Consider the following 23,651-nt stretch of genomic DNA (forward strand, 5'->3'; position numbering starts at 1 on the left):
TATAGATAAACAGGAACAGCATTTCGACTCTCATTATTTCTATCTTTTAAATCTAGCTTCAAATAGATTACAACTGACTACTTTCACATGCTTAAGAAATACAATTATTATAAGTAACTTATTGATTCATAAAAAAGAAACTGCTACAAATTTAAACTTAGTATAACAGAAATCATGAAACAAGTAAGAAAACAATTGAATAAACTGATCCAAATTTGAAAACAAAATTAGTATTATTTACTCTGCTTCGGAATACTTACTCACATTTTATTAAATTGGTATTATCCCTATCTTAAATGAAATAAGTGGTTGGGATGAAACCTGCTGCAGAATCTAGGTCTAGTATAATTACCTGGAACTTGGCATAATATTTAGCTACTTCGAAGCAAAACATTTCCAGGGCAATGATCCTAGTGTGAGAGTCCTACTTCCAATGCAGTACTATTTAATAACACCGTAATGATGAAGAATAAAACAATATATTAAGTTTGTTGTGAACAACAAACTTCTAAGTTCTATAAATTAATGGCATAAAGCAGTTTGGTCCAAATTGTTTTTCTTTGGACTTCTTGCCAACAATAATTTCCTATTGCTCGGCATAATGTATATAATCAGAAAACAGAGAAAATGAATTTTGATCTGTTTCTGTTTCTAAAGCTCCTCAAATAAACTTAATTGCAGAAGAATTGTTGAATGGAACAGAATACATGATGGTAAAAAATAATCCTAAACTTGGCATTAAAAATGACATAAATAAAATGTTTTAATGTCTTACCCTCTATTTTTAAAAGCTGGTGTGATTGGTGAATCAGTATTATCTGTTATCTGTGAACATTTAGTGCAACGTGTTTTAAAAAGATTTCCATGTAATTCAATAACATTAGTAGATCCAGCACGTTTGTGTAGACCATCAACATTCTGTGTTACTACAGTTAATTTTTTTCCGCTCTCAGCTAACTTTTTTTCAGCAGCAGCAATTGCAACATGAGCCTTAAAAGTATCAAACAATTAAGTATGCATCTTACTACATAAATTACTACAGATAAAAAGAATACATAATAGAACTACAAAATCTTGTTCTGTAGCTATTAATAATTATACAATACAATAAATTTTTAAGATTAAACCTTAAACCACAATGTTTAGAACAGGAACAGCATTTCGACTCTTATTATTTCTATCTGATGAATAGTATATTAAATAATATTAAAGAATAAATCTAGAAACATTACTTTGTTTGGTTGTTTGGTTAAAACAACTTCTCGGCGGTAGTGATAGAACTCCCAAACCAGTGAAGGAGATTTTTTAAAAGCTCCAGGTGTAGCTAACTCTTGAGATCTATATGTTCTCCAAAATCCTCCAGATCCACGAAATGTAGGAATTCCAGATTCTGCAGAAATGCCAGCACCAGATAAAACCAACACCTTATTTGCTTGTTGTAAAATTTGATGAAACTTAGACATGTCTTTAATGGGTTGATTCATTCCTTGTCACTTTTATCTTATCTATGCTATCCAAAAGTAATAATCGTGGCGTAGAAAAATTTTTTAAAAAATTCTTGTTGGAATGTGAAATCTTAATGAATAAAATTAAGGAAAGACAATGAAAAATTCAACAAACATATATAAACAATGAAATACAAGGAGAGAGCTGAAAAATAAAAATGAGTACTTCAAACAAGAAAATGCAACGATAGTGACAAGTTATCAACCGCTTTCAATTACAAGTTCATCATCACAAACCAACAAGTTATCGCAAAGAGCAACTATAGAGTTACTATGGAGAAGAATATAAGGAACTTAAAAAGTTTATGATAGGGACACTCTAAATGATAACTGGCCAGTTATAATGCAATATAAATATTATTTAAGAATCTCAACTTAATTGATGTAAAAGAAAATCAAATTATGACTTCACCGCGATCAAGATTTTTTTTTTTATAAAACTCAAAGTAGTACGTATACTCAGGACAAATTATTAGCCTGATTGTGCTAAAAATAAGTAATAATTGTTTTTCAGACATGATAAATAATTATATTTAATTTATTATGCGTGATACAATTGAACACACATTGTTTCGAACATTAAGTTCAACTTTCAGATTCAGTTTGTGGTACCAGAAGGAACGTAATTATAAGGTTTCAAGTTGGTCTCTTTTTCACACTACGAGAAAAAGAAGTTGAAGATGGCCACTGAGAAAACTCAGGCAAAGGTGAAGAAAATAACCACGAATTAGACCTCCTAATCATTCGAAGTACAAGAAAACCTTGACGTGAGGATATTGGCAAGAGGTGCGGCAGAAGGTTCTGTGTTCTTCCTCACTTGGAATACCATGTGTGAATTGTAGTCCGAATCCTCAAATGCCGTATGGTTAGAATTAACTGATCTCCGCGGAAATGTTGAAAGATATAGCGGAGCAATATTTCATATTTCTTCTTAAGCTACCCTCCGGCATCGATTGTGTCTGGTGGTCAAGAGACCTCCAGCAATAGCAGACATACCATGTCCGTAGCAACTTATTAGCCCATGTAAAGAGCAACCCTCAGGACAGATCTGTAAAGATTAAAAACAACTTGTAGGAGGTAGAGTTTTGTATTATTTTTTCCCATCTTAATTACTTGGCATGTGAAGATTAGATTTAGGTATTACGAGATAGAACCTTCCATAAAGAGGTGAATGTTCAAAGAGGTGAAATGCACCTATGAAGCTGGAATCTAATGCCACTAGGGTAAATACTCTGTCAGCATGGATACAAAAGGTCTCACAATACTAACGAATGAGTTAAGGCTGCACCTGCTAAGAGTCACTGCGGGGAAATTAAATGGTTTGCAAAAAGAAGGTAGCTCTAGCCAGCGAGTTTTTGAAATGGTTTGGAGTTAATGTACTTGTTGTATTTTGTAGTAAAAAAATTGATTGTTTCGTTTTGTATCAGAAATATGTTGTACTAATCATTAGTTCTTACGCTATTTAAGAAATGAAGTCTTCTTATTACAAGCTATTATTGCCTGTAACCTCAGTTATTGTAATTACTAATGTTAATTTTCTTTTAAAAACAACACATATATTGGATTCCATTTAAAGTTTTGGTTTAGTGGTACAAAACAAGCTCTAGCGGCAGGAAATTCAAAACTAACTTATACAGAATGCTACAAGTTAGTACAAGCCTAACCTCCACCGGAAGGGATCCGTTTGAGGGTTGGTTTATTCCATTTGAGCCAATGTATTTGGTTGTTTAATTTGGTTTATCTCAGCGTAAAACCCAGCTGGGTTCGATAGCTGTGATTTAATTGAAATACTGATAAATTTTGACTTTCTCGTCGCTAGCTCTTGTTTTGTACTTTGGTACCAAAGTTTTAACCAAATAAAGTATCTTAAAATCTTTCAAGATATTTAAGATCTGAAGTAACTTGCAACAATGAAACAGCAGTTGAGATGAGGAGGAGAATATTAGCTGCCAATCGTTGTTGTTTTAGATTCCGAAAGCACCTCTACAGCAATTTGGTAACCAGGTGAACGAAAGTTATGATTTATGGGACTCTTATTCGATCTGTACTTTATTTTGGCCAGAGTTGGGAAAAAATTATTTGATTGACAAGAGACAATTCGAATAAAAATATGACTAAACAATCCGAATACTTTTTTATTCGGATATTTGAAGTACTATTTCAATCAAATAAAAAATTAATCCAATACATATTATTCGAATAATAATTTGATTTTTTTTTTAAATTCACTTATTTTTTTACCACCTTCAATTTCTAATGTATGAAGGTCCCATTTTACATATTTAGACGAGTAAAAAACGAAAATGCTATCGATTTTTTTTTTTACTTTTCTGATTTCTAACATGTTAGGGTCTCTTTATATGTTTTGAGATATGTAGAATATGAAAATACCATCGATTTTAAGATCGCGTATCGATTTTTATGAACTTATCTGATTTCTAACATGTTAGGGTCTCTTTGTATGTTTCAATATATGCCAAAAATGAAAATTCTATTGATTTTATGATTGCGTATCGAATTATTTCAACTTTCTTGATCCCGAACATGTTAGGGTCCCTTTAGATGTTTTGAGATATGTAGAATATGAAAACAATATTGATTTTAGTATCGCGTATCGATTTATTTTACTAAGATGATAAATCAGAAAAGTTAAAATAAATCGATACGCGATCTTAAAATCGTTAGCATTTTCATATTCTGCATATTTCAAAATCTATAAAGGGATATTAAACATGTTAGAAATCAGAAAAATAAAAATAAATCGATACGCGATCTTAAAATCGATAGCACTTTCATATTTGAAGAAACGGTGTTTCGCTGAATTTATGAAACAATTTAATGTAGACGTAGAATTGGGAGGTGTGCGATTTATTTTATGAGCAGGATATCCCTTGTTTTATCAAGTTTAGAAGGTGGGTAGGCCATCTTGCCAGGATGACTGATGATTTGACTTCTAACAGGATTTCCATCGAGCCCTTTTTTAGTTGTCATACAGTGAAGAGGGTAAGGCTGCGGTTTGCCGATTGTGTGACTAATGACGCCAGAAAATATTTGAAATTGGATGACAGGGGCACAGTGTAGGAACGCCTGCTGGTTGCAGCATAAATGAGCCAGGTCCGATCATTGATTGTTTTGCAATATCATTGATTGTCAAATGAAAAAAGAAATTGAAGGAATTTTTTTTTTATGAGATTGTTTTTATAAAACTAGATGGGACATCGATTTTGGTCCAAAAAAGATAAAGGTTCAACATTAAACTTATGTTACAAGTTATATTTTTCACTAAAAAAAACTTTCCTGATACGTAAAACAAAGAAATTGATCAAAATTAATTCTCTCAGGAAAATACGTATGTAATGTAGCCTTATGTACCCTCTCCGTACTACTCCTTCTACCAAAAATTGCTTTTAAAACATTTTCAGCAACATCAAACTGTTATTCATCTTGAGAAATAATGGCAAATATTTGAAAATTTTATTTTCATTTTACTATGTTTACCCAAAAATCAGATCAGTTTTCTAAACATCCATTGGGGTCTGTAGTTAAATTGATTAGATGAAGTAAAATAACATTTTACTTGTATAAAAAAATGATTAATGAAAGCTGTTGATGTTAGCGAGTTATATCCCACTTGGATTTTGGAAACTTATTTTTGTACTTGGACTAGGTTGTCTGTGTGTCTATAATTAGTCAGTCTGGGCTTGGCAACAGCCCGCACCTCGCCGTTATCCCTTCACTACCGGAAACAACATGCAGGCAAGTTCTTCCGCATTATTGCAAATACTTATTCAATAAGTTATCGGTCATAATACATAGTAAGTACATTCTTTTATAATATTCCATACAACTCTTCATTTCAACATTCAGTCCCTAAGTTAGAAACCATAAAGCATAAAAGAATAACAGATTTCAATAATGCCGTTGACCTTATCTTCTAAAAATATTGTATTAATAAACTATATAAGTGTTTAAAAGTCCCTACTTTAAGATATTTTAATTTTAAGCAATTGATTGTTTGAAAAACAATAATTTAAAAATAAGCGGTTGATATTTTAACACTCTTTCTGCTGTTGATTATCATCTACTAATAGTACTTTTTGAACTAATTTATAAAACTTTTTTATCGATTTGTATTTAGTAGTATTTGTGCGTATAAAGGAAATCTGGAGTTTATTTGTACCACGTGGGAGTAAAATATTCAGTCTGGAATGTTTCGAAATTGTTTGTTTTCCCGTCATCTTGATATTATTTTAAATATTATGTTGACATGATCTTAACTGATTGTATAGTCAACTTTAAAATATCAAATGGCAATGAGTCCATTTATTTTTTTACGGATTAATTTATAATAATAATCTAAACTTTACTATTGAACAACTTGATATTGAAATCTCAGTAATTTTGCAAGTTTAAAATTAATAGACGGAACTAGCTGACAACTCAGTGAAGTGTAGAAGCCTTTAGATTTCCCTTGCACTATATTACATGTCACAGGTCCTATTTTTTTCCGAATATATGTACAAAATATTGATTGTTTAAATTTTCGTTTTGAATCCATTTTATAAAACATACCTATTGAACCTATTTATAAAAAATAAGAAAGAATTGATTTATATAACTCTTTAACACACTATTATGAAATAAAAATAATCGAAGATAGCAAGCGCTGTGAAATCATTTTAATCACTCCATATTCTACTTTCGTGAATATTTCTCAAGTTCACTTCCGTTTAGTCCTGCATATTATAAACCGTTTACTTTTAATTATTTTGGTAAATGTGTCAAAAATTCAAAATGTTGTTTATTACTATATAAAACTGTTACCTGTCAATAATTCAATCTTTGTTAATAATACATAGGGTGAATTAAATTGATTTAATTTTATGAACTCAATCTGATTTCAATCAAACCTAAACTTTCAGAAACATCAATGAATTGTGAAGTACCAGCTTTGAAAGTATACAACATCTAATTAATAGTAGTTCAAAACATTCTTGAGACAAAAACCTGCGCCAAAGAAACTTCTGAAGGTGGCAACGAGTTTCATATCTGTGTTGAAATCAAGAACAAACAACTGCTCGAAAAAAGTAAGGACAATTTTTCGTTGTAAAATAGACCGTTCCTTGCAAACTTATTCCAACGGACAAGATAAAAAAGCAAAAAGAAAGGATTCCACATGAAGTATAAAAAAAATTATTGATATAAATAAAAAAAAAGATTGGGAGTTTGAAGTCAAAAAATTCAGAAGACGTAGAATAATTTTTGTTTAAATTTTGGTGAAATGTAGACATGCGGTTACTTGTGAAAAGACTGTTCTGAACCATTCGGAACTCGAAGCAAACAAGTGAAAAATGGAACTACGCAGAAGACTGAAGATACCAATAATTTTTATAAAAAGATACCTTCAATAATTTTTATATAATCATAAAATTATAGATGACATTTTTTCGTATGTAAGATGAGATAACATATCTAGTGGGGAAACTGAAAGAGACGTGAGTTATTATCATAATCATAGTAAAATAATTGTAATCAAGATTGTAAACAAACTCACTTCTATTGAGTAGTGAAGTGTCGATGTAATCAGCAGTAACTATCAAAAATCACGAATTACTAACTTTACAGAAACAAATAATCTAGTGAGACAGACTACATAATGGATTTATCTTTTGGGTAATCTGTTGTTTTGGTGCTTTCATGTTAGAGGTTGTGCTGGATAAATGCACGCACCTTAATAGACTTGAGTAACAAGCATTCATTATTAAAAAAAACATACTTTGATTGGGTTCTTACGGTTTATCCCGCCCAGACCAGTTAAAGATTATAAACTGATCTGGATTCATACAATTTAAGAGGGCCTAATTTGAACCATTTCAGAAAAGCATCCGTTGTGGTTTTGTTTACCTTTTTTAGAGCGAGTATAGCAAGCAGAAGTAGACAGCTGTTTTCCAATTAAAGCACTAAGGATATAGCACTAATTAGGTAGGTTATAAACAGAAACTTGTATAGGCGGAATAATAAGTAACTTTTAATGTTTAATGGTGGCTTGTAAAAAACTTTTCTTTTTTTTTATTAATGACCTCTGGTCTATTTTTACGATTGGTAATACTATTATCGCCTACTTTTATTTTATTAAAGGAAAATGTGATTTTCCTATCAAATTAAAAATTATTTAATTATTTACTACAAAATAATAAATTAGGTCATTATTTCTAAAAGGTATATTCTTATGTACAGGCCGCGAAACGTTTTTGAGCTTAGGGTGATTCTCAAAAACATCTACATTTTCTAGTTTGAAATGTCAAGCGAGTGAACCATCATAAAAAAATCTCCCATTTTTCATGTACATAGCTTCCCGGGACCATGAAGAAACACAAAAAAAAGCTCAAATCACTTTTGTAGAAGTCCGAATCCCAATTTTTTTATGATGGCCACAGAAACTGGGCAATTAGTCAGGACATTAGTTTAACAACCAAGTCGTTTGTTTTAATAAAACAATTGAGTGGTAGGAACCATTAGATTTGATAGTAAGTAGCTGTATGAAGTGTCTAATAAATTTCCAAAAACAAAATTATTAAATGTTTATTTATTATTATATCTAATAATAAATAAACATTGCATCCAGGACAATTTAGTCATTAACCCAGTGATAGTGTTATCTTTAGCTAATGTTTGCCCAACTCTACTCGATAGGATCAATTTCCTAATCTGATTTTAGTAATCAAAGAAACAATCCTTTAGTTTAAAATATTTTAAACATTTCTATCGTGAAACACCTCATCATGAACATTTTTTACTAACCCATATGGGCAATATTATCATCCAGCAATGTTTTGACGCTATAGAGGGATCGATGCCTTGTAAAGAGAATTTGAAGTTTACCGCAAATAGCAAATAGTACCGTACTTAATTAGGTGGTTATGCAAAAATAAAAGCACATTTTCAGATGGCTATTAGAAAGTCTATTTATAGGAAGGAAAAACCGTTAGATAACAAAAAACATTTCGATTACAGCACTGTAATGAAGGATAAAACTATATAGAATATAAATAAACATATATATCTAAACGTTCATAGCTGAAAATTGACCTTTCATCTTGAAAGCTAAGCAGTGAAAGAAATGCAATAAAAATCGATTTAGAGCGCTTAAGCAGTGTTATCACGTTGGTTAAATGAAAGTTCCTTCTAGAGGTTCACAAACAGAAAATATGAATCTATGCAAAATAGTGATAATTTTTTGAGTAGCAACCTTATGAATATATTTTATATATTTGGAGAGTTTGTTGTACCTAGATCGTAATTTATCGCAAATAATCCTTTGGTATTCTAACATCTTCTGTTATTTATGCGATGAAACTAAACCTGTGAATAAGCTAAAATGGGATAGACAGAGGACGTGCTGTCGGGAATATACGCAGTCCAGAAAATACAGTAAAGGAGATAATAAGTAAGGATTTTATTTATTTATTTATTTTTTTAAAGAAAACAACGGTACAAAATATTTTATACTCCTAGCCATAAATTAAATAATAAAGACATTTGATATTTTAGATATCGTGATAAAACTGCCAACACCAATACAATTAAGGGATCTAGTGAAACTGATGCAGGATTGTTGTTTCAAGTAAATACTTTCAGCTTTAACTTTAAATGATTTTAATTCAATCAACCTTTCAGATGGATGATTTAAATGATCTTAGGTACACAAGGGTGTGATCATTTTACATTTTTCCGCATATCAATAAATTATAAATATGTTATTTTTTGTTAGTAACTTTTTTTTTTCGTGCCCTCCTAAAAAGATTTTAATTGGTATTTAGTACGTACATATAGGAGGTATGCTATATGCATAGAAGGTTACCTTGGATTCCCTTTTGGCATTATAAGGTTAGGTGAGTAACTGTTTAATATTCTCATTCTCAACAAAATGATAGTGTGTATGAATAATATAATAGGATTCATTGCAAAAACAATTATAAACAATAAGTCCTTTTTTATTTATTTATATTTGCAAGTGTATTTAAAAAAATATAAACAAGAAGTAAATTTGATCTAAGTCTTTTTTTTTTTGTGGTTTTAAAACCCCTAATTTCTTACTGTAACGAAATCAATTTTATTACACCTTATAAAAATATAAAAAATCAAAGTACGAACTTTTTAGAAATGAATTCATAATTTTCTTTTTATTATTATTTATAATAAAGGAGGTAAGAAAAAAAAATTATGAATTCATTTCTAAAAAGTTTGTACCATGATTTTTTATATTTTTATAAGGTGTAATAAAATTGATTTCGTTACAGAAATAAGTTGTAATAATTAGGGGTTTTAAAACCACAAAAAAAAAGACTTAGATCAAATTTACTTCTTGTTTATATTTTTTAAATATACTTGCAAATATAAATAAATAAAAAAAGGACTTATTGATGAAAATGTTAATTTTTTTTATTGGATATTATAAACAGGAATAAGGAGAACGTAATAAATACCAAAAAATCGAGGATTGAATAAATATTCCAGTGTTATTACAATTGACTTTTTTTTTAGAATTCCCCATTAATAACTATAAAGAAAAAAAAGTGATCATCTTATAACTGTGTTCCTCTTGTTCATAAGGAACCTTTTACGTAAATTCTGTATAATTACAAATAAATTAGGAAACTGTTTTTATAATTAATTTCTTGATCATGAAGTCCTGAAATTGTTTTGATTATTGTATATTCCTCGGGCCCTAATAGTTTCAAAGACGGAGAGAATGTGGGATGAGCCAGCCTACGAAGGGGTAGGAGCGGAAATGTGATAAGTGCCAAATTCAAACTTGGCAACTCGTGCTCCAACAAGCAAGCCGAGAAATAGAGGTCGGTAAAGTAACTGATCACCCAATTGAAACTTCGTCATAACACCATACAAACAGCCGCTATGGGCCTGATACGTTCTACAACTAATCCAGAAATACGTGATCGACTCTGGCATTATAGTTTAAATTTTCTAAACCTTAGTCCGAAATGAAGGAAACTATTTAGCTAATTAGCTAGCCAAAAAGCAGTGATAAGTGAGCAAACTCCTATCTATTTCAAAATACTAGTTTTAAAACAAGAAATGGTCTAAAAATAATTCTAAAATGCAGTATCCATTGAGGTTCATCATCCTAATCACAATTTTCTTCATAAGTGCAAACGTTTACATACAAAATTCCAATCACAATACAATTATATGCAATAACTAACAAAATGACTGCCGCAGACAGCATATTCATAAACAATGAAATGAAACGAAATAGCCTTTTATTTATCCAAAAATTGAAATTATACAAAATACAACATAAATATTCACATTTAAAGAAGATGTATATAATTTGAAAAACATTAACTTCTACTTCACTTTTCTTTCCATCTTTCATCATCCTTTCCAGCACAGGCCTTCCCTTTCTGGAGTAATAGTCAGCACAATCAGTCTCAGGGTCACCACCCCTATTGGGAGGGGGCAACCCTTTTCATAGCAGCTCTCCACCAGAGGAGGAGTCCTGCCATCCTTTTGAACACATCGCTCCATCTTTTCTTTTGATGTCCTCTTCTTCGTTGAAGGTCGTATGGAGTCCATTCTGTGGCCATGTTTGACTATCTGTCATCTTCACACCGAAGGAGAAGCCCTGCCCATTTCCATTTGCTCAATCTTCCCATCTTCAGTGTGCCAGTGAGTCCTGTTTCTTTCGGGATCCAAGAATATTTTATCCGGTGCTTTTTCCTCACATTCACAATACCTCTTCCAATATTAACCAGGGATCCATTAGCGTCTTGTTTTGATAAGTGATAAGTAAAAAATAGTCATTTATTATATGTTTGAAGGGTTACGAGCTTGTAAATCCAGAGTATTATTGAATGTTTATTGTTTATACATATTGGAAGAAGCATAAACAATAATACTCTGGACTTACAAGATCGTAACCCTTCAAACATATGATATATGACTATTTTTTACTTGTCACTCAGCGATTGAATTTGGTTAATGCGTTGATAGAAAAACGTTTATAAAAACAAGACACTAATGGAACTCAGGTTAAAGGTTAAATCAAACTAATAGTTAATCAATTTAAAGGAACACATTTAAAAATTTTAATGTCAGGCTTACATTATCACAAAGTTAAAATCTTAGTAGCAATGCCCTTAAAAGAGAAATATTACGACTCTATATTAAGATATTTCTCGGATATCTCCAAAACTTCAAAAACCATCGCCACTCAAAAACTAAACAAATTCCTTGGAGAACTTGCTTAATATATAGGCCTTTATGTTTTCCGAGTACGCTATATAAATTTTAGAAACATTGATCCAAATGCACATCGTTCATTCAGTCAGCGCTACTTGTTAAATTAGATAATGAAATTGCACTCTAAGCTCAAATTGAAAAATTGGGATTCGTGTTTCTTTGTTGAAGAATGCTAGTAGCAAAACCGCATCGTAAGGAGACATATGACATTATATACATGGTTCGAATAAAAAGCTCACGATAATTCTCGTTCGCTTTAAGTCTGCCTCACCCCGTGTCCAGAGAGCCTAAAGAGCGATTCCATTATCTAATTTCATAGACAGATAAAGAACAAGTAAGCAGCACTGACTAAATGAACGATGTGCATTGATATTTGTGAACAACTTCCTATCCAATGTCACACAGAAACTCCCAGACTTTCACGAAAACCCTACTATCTCAGGTACCCACACCTTCAATTTCTCACAAGCTACTCTAACCTTTTCCTCCTTTTCCTATACAGGTCTTTTACTATATACATTCCCATAATTTCTGATAATACACAGAAATTCCTACAATCCTCTATACCTAACTTATAACCTGTTATTATACATAATTATAGTACTTTACTATAATTTTATATTCATACTATCTTCTTCTTATGATGAACTATCAATATTTAACTGTCATCTGCAACGTATTTCCTCACTCCTGCCACCTAATTTTTTTCTACTACCTCTTCTGTTTACTTGCTAGTGCTCTTAATATTCTCATTTTTTCATAATTTTTCTGTTTTCTTGATCGTTACTTTTTTCCCTGGTTTTATTTATCAACCCGTCATATACCTACTTTACATCTATAATTTATAATATAATGTTTTTAATTTTGCTTATATATAATATTTCATTCGGTGTTACTCCGTTTTATTGTTATTATTTATTACTGCATTTCATAGTCTGTTCATCTTATTTCTATTTTGTAGGAAGATAGTCCGGATGGTAGTCAATATAACTACCTACTTATTACTGCTAACTACTTATTGTCTGGTTAACAATAAATAGTTTTCTTTTAGTATTTTGATACTTTTATTGACTCCCACCCTGACTATCTTCCTACAACTTACTTCATACGGTAACTATCCTCTTCCATTATTTCTTTTAATTTACTTTATTTATTTTTCACAATATTTTTGATACTATCTTACAGTCCTAACATAGATTAGAATACATTTTTATAAAATCTTATAGTCCTAACGTAGTTTACAAATGTTTAGTGTTTGGATTCAGCCCAGATAAAACCCTGCAACGTGGGGTGAACCGTTGGCTTCAAATCAATTTTTTCTAGCAATTTGAGTATTGTTTCTGTCAACCAACCAACCGTTAAGTTCAATACGGTAAATGAACAACCTTCTAATAAAGATCATAATGCGAAAACTGATAAATATTTTAACATAAAAAAATTATAGCTTTATCGATAAAAAAAAGAAATGTCGTACACATTTGTCTTATGTACATAGTACATAAGAAGGAACTGATACCTGCAGACTATCTAATGCTATCAAGAAGGACTTTGTATTACTGGGGCAAAATGAGAACCATTTGCAATGTGTTCCACCTAACCGTAAAGTATTTATTTCTTATCACTGTTTTTCGTTGATCTATCGATCCATTAGCTAACAATCTTGAAAAAATTCCAATCAGCCAGTACCTAAGAATACTAAAATATTTCAAATCAATAGGCTCTCTTACACGTGTAAACACTGCGAAGAGCCAAGAGAGAAACTTGTAATAGTTCAATACTAATATTTTAAAACTATCAAAATATTGGAAGACCATCGCCTACTACAGGACTTGAATATGCAACCCCACACAAGTCTGACACTTACATAAACCTCGTAAAATCCCACCAACATTTACGGATGGTACAATTGATTGAATATTTTACAAAAAATGCAATAATAAAAAGCTCTAAAGGCAAGAACGCAACTCCTGCAGACTAAATATGGCAACTCCTTCAATGAGGAATGAGCTTGCTTCAAAACCAATCCTACTACATATTCAAGAATCACAACTAAAAATCTATCTGAACCTACAGGGCCTCAAGTTTCCCTTCTTCAGCCTCAAACATACCATTATTTCCAAAGGCTTTCCATCCTCAGTCTCAAATCTCATACCCTTAACCTAAATTCCAAGAAATGTATAATTTAAAAGATCATACAGGACAAGTAAACTGGAGCATTTATTCTAATGATTTAGAAAATCAATTAGAATTATTGTTTCCATTAAAAACAGAGCAACAGTTTGACTTCTCTATCGAAGAAATGGCAATATTAATAGATCCCACTATCAATGACAGTACATTAAAACCGAAAATGACAAATGTAATCAACTGGCATATTTGCCTCTTATTAACAGAAAAGCGCACAGCTAGTAATGTTACCAAAAAACTTAAAACAGAAATTAGGAAATGTCAAATTTTCAGAAAATCTAACAACTACAACTCAAATTTTACCGAACTACCAAAGCTTTATTAAAAATGATTAAAACCGCTCTCCCTACTGAATTCCAGATCTGGTCAAGATCCGAAGAAGAAAAATCCCAAATATTCGCAGCAAACTAAAAATATTTCAAATCATCCTTAACCAATCCATTATTTTACATGTTGAAGCGGAACTAACCCTTTCAGTCTAAATTTCCCTTCCTTCAAACTTTTTTGGATTCTCGATTCTCATTTTCAAACTCTATTCAAAAATTGCCAAAAAATATTCTGGTCATGATCCAATTACCACAGCTCAATTGAAAATATACCTCACCCCATGGAAATTGTAAATAATAAAAATGATACTGAGTTCACTCTCCCTCTCTTCCCCCCAAAATCTAAATATCATCCTTCTACCACAACCAGCTTACCAACTTCAGGGAAAAGTCTAGAAAAATAAGTCTAGCATATTAAAACACCGACACCTAATCCTATATTCAAACAACGTGATTCCTGACCACCAGTTTGGATTTCAAATATACTATACTATTATTGGGTGGTAGATTTTTTAAAATTACAAAACATATTTTTTTCGGGATGCTGTGTGAAACGAAAAAAAAATCCATTTTCACTACCCGGTGGATGTTTCTGGATATACCTGACATATGTAGAATTCCATTGATATTGAAACAAAATAAGTTACTTAAAAGTGATTTTTTTTTTTCTTATTTTGATTTCACAGACAACCGAAAAGGGGTCTTTCTAATGCTTTCTCTATAGAGTTTAGTCGTAAATGAAATAATATGTACTCAATTTGTAGGAAATTTTTCATCCTTTAATTTTTTATCTTTTATCTTTAAAATACTGAAAGCATTTACGACGTTTTTTTGTTCCTATTCTCAGCACCTCAAGCAATATGAAAAATAGTTGATAAAAAAATCCTATAATTTAATGTACGCATTTTGTTGGAAAAATTTCTATACTTTAGTTTCACACCGAACGTTATCTCCAAAAAATCCTTAGTTTTATAGTTAATTGGGAAGAGCTATTTATTATCATAAATAGTAGAAATATGTGAATTTTCAGCTTTAGTAACATTTTTTAGGATCGTTATTTCATTTTACTTATGTTTTCTTTAGCTTCAGTTATTATGCGTCACTTGTACTAAAATTAATATTTCATTAAAACACCCTTCTGACATAGGATGTTTTATGGGCTCTTTTGATTCTTCAATGTTATATTAATAAAATATTTTTACAAAGTTCCTTCAACAGACTTTTTTTTTTTGTATTTATATTTTATTTTACCTGAAGTACAGAGGAAGAGGGAATGATATACCCACGAGGCGAAAGGCAGTTTGAACATTTATACGTGTAATTATATCTCCACTGATGACGTATACTCCCAATTTTCTACCTTCATAAATTATTTTTTTCATTCTCCAATTGGATTATACTAAAATTGGAACTAACATCTGAAATAATAATGAATTAAAAATATGTCTATGTATCGTTATAAATACCAATTTCTAATTAGACAATTTTAACATTAAAAACAAAAATTAAAATTCATTTATCACAGCCACTATTTGTTAAAACTTTATCACCGTATAAAGGTGGTCTTGTAAGGAAAATGAAATGTGTTGAGACTAAAATGCATAAAAATTAAACTATTTATTTAAAAAACATTAACCAGTCTCAAGAAAGTATCTAAGATTATAAATAAAAGTAAAATATTTATATAATATATAGTAAGAGGAATTATCATGGCCGTGCAAAAATTCGAACACGTGCTTTCAACGTTAATAAAACTTTTTGTGCCCTTCTGACTCCAGATAACAAGTCTTGTAAAATATGTGAATTCCCGTGCGCATGCTTATGTTTGTGAATGGTCTAGCTGAAGGCTGAAAATTAATCTCATAATAAAGCTTTTATATTAAAGTTTGAAGAATAAAATTTCCCAAAAAAGCTTTATTAACTAAATTCTGAAATAAAAATGTTTTATTTCATAATGAAACTTTTAATCCGCCAAAATAAAAATTTATTAATCTTGTTTGCTATAATAAATGTTAACAGTTTGGTTCGGTATCTGGCTATACCTGGATTTTAAAAAAAAGAGTGTTCTTAAATTAATTAATATTCAGAGTCAGTGGAAAAAAACTTTGGTGTGGTTTGTTGCCATAATATTTAGTAGAAATTAATTTGATGCGATGTGCTCGCCGCACTAGATTTTTATCAATTCATTAGTAATCAAATTAAACAGTATCAATATAACTGTATATTAAGTTCACCATGAGATCAGTATTTTACAACCGAAATAATCGGTGAGCCAAAATATTTTTTCCCCCAATGGTGGCAGTGCCTTCCTTCTATAAATAGTACTGCTTCTATGCTCTGGCATGTTTTCCTCTGTAATGCACTTTAATTTAATACACAGAATTCTCATTTTCCGATTTAAAGAGCAATTTTATTATATTATGTAATTTTACACGACTTTAGACTGGACACTTTCATAGTAATGTAGTGCATTTAGATTTTTATCTAGAAACCATTAATAATGAATTTCAATTTTATCTCTTTTACTATGTCCAGATGTAAAAAGCACATGATATTAAGATAAACTTAAGGCACGAAAAAATATTCGCCAAAAATAAATCAACAACATGGTGATTTCTCGTCATTGGGAAACAAAAAAAAAGTTTAAAAAAAATTATATCTCGGGAGCTATTTAAGTTTAAAAGCTCCATCGGCAAATTTGTTCTGCTTAAAAAAGATATTTAATATTCTTATGGTAGGAAGCTTAAGAAAACCTTATTCACTGATTATAAATGAGAGAAAATGAAAATAAACTAAAATTCTGGTGCTGCTGTAGTTCAAAACCTACTTTCCAAGGACATTTATTCATTAAAATTGTTTTATAATATGGTAAAAATTGCAACATTTTATGGCAAAAATAAACATGTTTTATTTGCTATAAAGTAATTATATTTTTCTCAATCAATTGGCCATTATTTTTTAAAGAAACGGCTTAGTAACAGTAGACAAGGTACTGCTTACTCATGTTGGCCCTGGCTCCAGACATAAGCCACTTATTATGTTACTTAATTGAGACCTAGGATTCCATTTGAGATGGTAATAAGTATGAAAATTTCACTATATAAATCATTAAAAAAAAGTCTTTTGTAAAAGGGTATCGTTCAGTGATGATTACGATATTGATAACAATTTTAATTCAATAGCTCTTTTTATTACCGTAAAATTATATAAAAACATGCGTAACCAAAAAAGTGTAAATCGTCATAAATTGTTCATTAACCGTGTAATAACTAGAAACTATTTCCAAAGTTTGTTACGTTTGCTTTCGACGTTGGGAGTTTTAGGAATATCTCAATAAACGATGAAGTTTTTTGCAAACATTAAGGTAAAAAAAATTTAAGTAATTTAAAATCTCTATAAAAATTGTTCTTTACATATTTTTTCCCCAAAATCAATAGTTTGAAATTTCTGGCTTCCATAATAGGTTTACCAGAAAGCCAGAAAATCCCATTGTTCAAGAGAGATAATAGGTGCCAATTCGGGATGGAATTTGCTTGTTTAATATTTTTTATATAGTTTTTTTTTATTACCTTTATTGGAATTTACAACTGTACATAATTATACGTTTAGTAAATTTGATGTATGTCATTATGGAGTGATACAGGCTTGTTGAGAAACTACCCATTGGTAGCACTCAATTATATATAGTTAACGAAAACAAAACAAACGAAATTCAGTTTCTGTTGGTCACTAATATGACTGGAAATAGAGGAAAGAGAAGTATTGCAATTGTGAAGTAATTGTTTTAAAATGAGCAAGTATTAATTTCAACTCGATGTAGGGCACTAAATGAAATGTGTGTGATGCGCGCACATCAGATTTTATTTTTTCTCATGATTATTTCTCGGAGATAGATGACGTACGTTACTAGCAAGGAATAATAAATACGCAGGATACATACGTTCTCAAAAACGGCAGTGATTACAGGGAAATTCACAGGCTAATCAAAATCTATCACCCCAAACTTTGCCCTACACCTTAAAATAAGAGATCCTATATGGCTTCTCTAAAATCTTTAAAATAGAGATGGTATTTGGATATGTCCGTCATACCCTAGACATAATATGTCCATCGAAATATCCTTGACTCTTCTGAAAGAACAAAATGCGATGTTATTTGCCTCGTTATGGCGTTGGCCTAAGCCCATGGAGCAAATACTGCTACAAGTTTAGATGCTTATTAGTAAAAAATACGTGACCTTTAACAGTTTCAACTTTCAGGACCTACTAAGAAACACGATAAACATCTTGACGAAGTTGTTGGTGCTATATACACTGGCCGTAATAAAAATTACAAGAACGGTGACAAAATTAATATTATATGCTGGTGGTTACTATCTCTATTCAAAAACATGAAGCTATGGAATTCTTCCTTCCGAAAATATAGCAGAAAAGTCACTTTATCTTTTCTTCTTAATTTTAAATCCTTAAACAAAGAGGAAGATTCTACAGTTAGGGGACAAGGATGACACAAAACATAGTAGATACTATTGAATTCCAACGTTTCCGTTCACCATTTTGACATTGGTTACGTTCGAGCAGAAATTTCAGACAAAACGAATACATTTAATAATTTGCCTTTAATATTTTTGGAGTTACTTTTTAGCGCCACCTACACGTGGTTCTTTTTGATTTATGATAGTCAATATCACGACTATCACTATATAATCATTCATTTCTGGTTGCTGTCGGCATAATATTTGAGATATCATGTCATTAAACGGGTGTAGTTATAGTGTAAAAAGAATTCTTTTATTTTAATTTTTAAACATTAATATTATCACGCTCAAACGATGCATCAAAACATTCGTCCGACTGCTAAATTATATTGCTAATCATTTCACATAAGGAAAATTTTCGTATCTTATGAAGGGTTTTATAACAAAAAACAAAGAGAACGTGTCGCACTAATGGTCACACGCTACAAGCAAACAGACCCAAGACAAAGCATCAACAAAGTGTTCCAAAGTCCGAAGCAGTGTTGCCATCAACTATTGTATTCATGATTATATTTACAAAGTATTTAGGTTACAAATAAACATTTTTAATTACAAATCAAATATTAAAACTAATTTTCTACAAAAAAAATGTCCACTTGCATGCAAATATGAAGTCATTAGGTTAGTATAATTATAGTAAAATAATTTTTAATAGATCCAAAAAGTTCACAAAAGTTGGATTTCTAGAAACGTCGTACAAAACAGAATTATAGAATAAGATATGAATATATTTTCTTGAGATTATAAATGATATGTCGTTAAAATTATTCAAGTAACGTCTCCTATGAATTAATAATATCAATAAACTGAAAGGAACGTCCTGAGAATACTTGTGTTTTTGATATCGGCGTTCATGATAGTAATTCAACCCTGATGTCCTAATATGTACTCTTTAATAATGGTTGCTATATCATTGCAGGAGGGTGATAGATGGCACCAGATCCAGTCTACCAAACCCTCCGCCAGGCTGCGGGCTGCCCGAGCGATGCCTCAATGGATTGTAAGTACAGAACTTGGTCCGTTCGCCAGGCTATTAATAAGAACGGTACTTACGTATTATACGTCCAATTATATGTTCCATAGCTTTCGGTTATAACCTTCTATGCACCTTTCTGACGAGTTTGATTTGTGGCATTTGGTGTATATAATATGATGTTTTTAAAATTATTATTCCCTTTTTTTCTGAGAAATATTTTGGGAAATCAATGGGGTTATTACTTGTTATTAAAACAATTACTGTTTTAATTAGATCAAAACTGCCAATTTTCATTTACTAAAATCATAAACAAATCTCTTCTTCCTATCAACGGATCCTTTTCAGTTTGGCTTAAAGAGATCAGGGCCTTACCAAGCAGAGGTCTTTACTGATGGAAATGGATAACCATTAAGTATTTGATGATGAACTAAAAAGGATTCATTCCATGTTATGGTGTCAGGTTATAATTGCCAGGCACATAATACGTAAGTACATAGCCAGGTATAGTACCATGAAGTGATGTTAAATATATGAGTAGCCACCACCAATAAACTATTACTTTTCTTCACAAAATAAAAAAAAAAATATCTCAATCAGATCTATTGATAAAGGTATAATTTGTTGATTATAACATGAATATCAATATAAGTTCATAACGATGTTTTTTTATCATGTTTTCAAAAAGATTTGTTAGAAATTTCTCCACACTTTTATTTTAAAAAACAAAACAAGTTTCGTTCATTTGCTCAATACCCAAATAAAAGTTTATACTTCATCATACCCGCCCCACTAAGACCCCCAGGGAACGGTACTATATCAGTTATGAAATGCTAAGAGGAAACTTTAAGAGAGTTAAATCGACAAATATTACAACGGCGCCCAAAATTGAAAAACGGCCTGAAACCGCCACTCCCCCTTTTTTTTCGTAACCTACTTCATGTTTATATTTGGTTAATACATGACATGAATACATATTACATGATAATATACATCAGTAAGATATTGCCTTTGATTGCTTTGTGGCATTATAAGGTTAGTTGCAGGGTCCATTAAGGTAGTTAGAAGCATGTAGCTAACTAACATGTAGTGGATTATCGGGGAGGACGTTCCGCTAGTTAGGAGTGAAGTAAGATCGCTTTAGTCTGTAAGGCCCTTTCCTCGTCGTGGGCGTCGACCAAGGGGGCAAGCTCTGCCACCCCTCAGGTCTTGATGGAGCGGCGATATCTCGAAAAAGGGAGTTAGAACAAGCCTTCAATCCATCAAAAAATTTGATGTACCTGCGACTTAAGTACACCGGGGACATTGGGGAGTTGGAGCTCTTCACGTATGACACTCTGATGATATACCGTCACGCCAAGGTAAGAGGATGGTATTAGAAATCTTCCGCCCCTGTTCATCCACTACCAATCTCTGGGGAAAACAGCTCTTTTGGCCTTTTTTGGAAGGAGGACATGACAATAACATGAGTTTTAGACGGGTGCACCCTGATGCCATTCTTCTTCAATACAGCTACGATGGTGGCAGAAGCTTCCTATGCAAAGGTGAGAGCCCGTTTTAGCCTGGCGCTAGAGGCATAGATTCCTATATCATAGGCATAGGCTGTAACCACTGCTTCTCTATGTTCCAGAGACACGATTGGCTCAGTGAAGATGACGAAGAGCAAGTGTTTCAGCACTGAACCTTGTGGTACTCTGCAGGTGGTTTCTCTTCATCTGTTCCACGAACAGTTCTCGAGTACCTGGAGTTTTGCCAAGTGATGGTCACAAGAGACAACCTTTTGAAAACCGGTTTGCTCCGGTAGAATTATATGAGCAGCACCTTAGTGGTCTATCTGTTGATGATGTACCAAACGTTCAAACACCTTGATAATGTGTGAAAGGAGGCTAATTGGTCTATAGTGCTCAGACAAGTTCCCTTTCTCCCCTGGCCTTAGTAGCTGCAGAAAAATAGCTTGTTTCCATGCCGTGGGAAAATATGACAAGTGCATGCACGAATTGAAGATGTTTAGCAGGTACGCTTTTACCTTCCTGGGAAACATCTTCAATAGCACATATAGAATCCCGTCCGGACGCTCTGTTCCCTTTGTGGAGAAAATGGGTTTGTCATTATGACTGAGAGACTATCGGATGGTGGTGACGGAGCACTATTTGTCCTTTCAGCACCCTTCGCAGCATAGTGTGAGGCCAGTAGGACAACCTGTTCTCCAGATATCAGCAACTCCGCATCGGGTGTTAGATGGATCGACTTCCTCTAGGCCACAAATGTTCTTACCAGCTTCCAAAATTTACAATGATCATCGTGTGTTCGTCGAAGCTGATCATGCCAGAGGGAAGTCTACCAATCCCGCACTAAGCTATATATCTGCCTCTTCATTACGTTAACAGTCGATTTCAGATTATAGTCAAGCGATCGGAAGTACATATTACGAAGGTTGTTCGGCTGCCTGATGAGAGCGAGCACATGTTTTGGTGGCTTCCTCCTGTGATTGGGAAGTAGGGAGAACTATGGTATGTTCCTGTTTGACCCCTTCTCAATGACAGTGGTAACGATTTCAACCGCTTCCTCAATCTCTCTATGTGTACAACACGGTACTATTGCAGGCAGTGTCTCGTCAACCCTTGACCTCTATCCCTTCCAATCAGCTTTATGGAGAAGGTACTTGTTCGCTGGTGGTCTAGCAGGAGTACTCTCAAATCTATATTTCACTGGCCTGTGATTGGATGGGCCGAGAGGGAGGGCTTGGCTATCAGTGACTATGTGGGCGTTCCTGGTCAGGAGAAGATCAAGAGTTGACGTCCATGCAGGTCGAGACTGATCTTTAAAGGTGTTAACCCCTGGGTGGAAAAGAGCCAATCTGGTCTTCGTAATGTAAATGCCTAGTGGATTACTACTGACTCATAACCAGGTAGTGTGTCGAGCGTTTAAATCTCTAAGGACCACAAACCGTCTGGTAGCCTCGGCATATTGCAGCAGGAACTTCATAGAAGTGAGCGCAGCCCTCAGTCTCTTATACACACACACCTGAAAGTGTACCGATGTTTTAATCGTACATCAACTGTGACTATTTGTGTACCAACCGTCGCAGCCACAGGGTTAGGGATGCTCCTAGGAGGGATATCCTTCCTGACCAAAATCATAAGTTAGAAAACGAAGTGCGCCCCAGCACCTCGTATATTTTAATCACTTATATAAAATCCCAAATATACTATCTCAATCAGTCCTTAGATTGGATCAGTGCTCCAGTAAAAGAACTGATGCTAAAAGAAATGTATACAGCTTTATTTTAATATTTTCTATTGGGGCTATGAAAAAAATAACGCCTTCTCGGATCTGAAGTGTACAGACCTCTCGGAACGATGTATAGCCACGAAAGTATACCCAGGACGAGGCAATAAGCACAGTATCGGTTAGTGCAACTACAGCTAGCCTATGTTGTTGAAGAAGCATCTCGATCTCAGCCTGCTTCGAAGAGAGGCCTCTGACGTTGTAGTTCAAAATGATGTGTTCAGGCATAATCACGTTCCAAAATTTTACCGATCATTGTAGTGACCATGCCCAGCATTTGATCCATGCGTGAGCATTGCTGTTCGATTGCACCATTCGACGTAGAAGCAGTTATCGTCGAGGCAGGCTGAGTCAGCTGTGGGGACTGCTGCTGTGTCTTCTTCACAGATGTTCCACCCATGAGTTCAGAGAAAGCTAGATCCTCATAGACTAACCTGGTGGACCTCTTATGCATAGCAGGCGCTGGAGCTGGAGCCGATTTCTCACTTAGCTCTACACTTCATGACGAGTTCCTGCCGTATGGACGCTCCTTAGAATTGGCTAATTTTTTTTTTTTTTTTTTTTTTTTTTTT

The 23,651-nt window shown here is 32.6% G+C and overlaps 2 protein-coding genes across 6 annotated transcripts in view; one reads left to right on the forward strand and one right to left on the reverse strand.

Annotated features, from left to right (window-relative positions):
* LOC106683674 (NAD-dependent protein deacylase) overlaps positions 1 to 1,743 on the reverse strand; it is a 23,853-nt gene extending 22,110 nt beyond the window's left edge. Inside the window, exons 1-2 of the mRNA XM_067051805.1 lie at positions 1,233 to 1,743; positions 776 to 990 (exon numbers count right to left, since the gene is read on the reverse strand). Coding sequence (XP_066907906.1) covers positions 776 to 990; positions 1,233 to 1,484 — 467 coding nt within the window. The 5' untranslated portion in view covers positions 1,485 to 1,743. The remainder of the gene's footprint in view (positions 1 to 775; positions 991 to 1,232) is intronic.
* Positions 1,744 to 5,200: 3,457 nt separating this feature from the next.
* Positions 5,201 to 23,651, forward strand: part of LUBEL (Linear Ubiquitin E3 ligase) — a 66,374-nt gene continuing 47,923 nt past the window's right edge. For 4 of the 5 annotated variants that reach the window (XR_010844622.1, XR_010844624.1, XM_014425280.3 and 1 more), the window contains exons 1-2: positions 5,201 to 5,261; positions 19,738 to 19,818. Coding sequence is in view for 2 of the 5 variants with exons in the window: in XM_014425280.3 (XP_014280766.1) it covers positions 5,256 to 5,261; positions 19,738 to 19,818 (87 nt within the window). In the remaining 3 variants the exon portion in view is untranslated. Of the gene's footprint in view, positions 5,321 to 19,737; positions 19,819 to 23,651 lie in introns of all 5 variants that reach the window. The other variant, XR_010844623.1, reaches the window with a different exon arrangement.

This window comes from Halyomorpha halys, unplaced genomic scaffold, assembly GCF_000696795.3.
Source record: "Halyomorpha halys isolate HHAL.00 unplaced genomic scaffold, Hhal_1.1 Scaffold505.1, whole genome shotgun sequence".
NCBI classification, from domain to species: domain Eukaryota; kingdom Metazoa; phylum Arthropoda; class Insecta; order Hemiptera; family Pentatomidae; genus Halyomorpha; species Halyomorpha halys.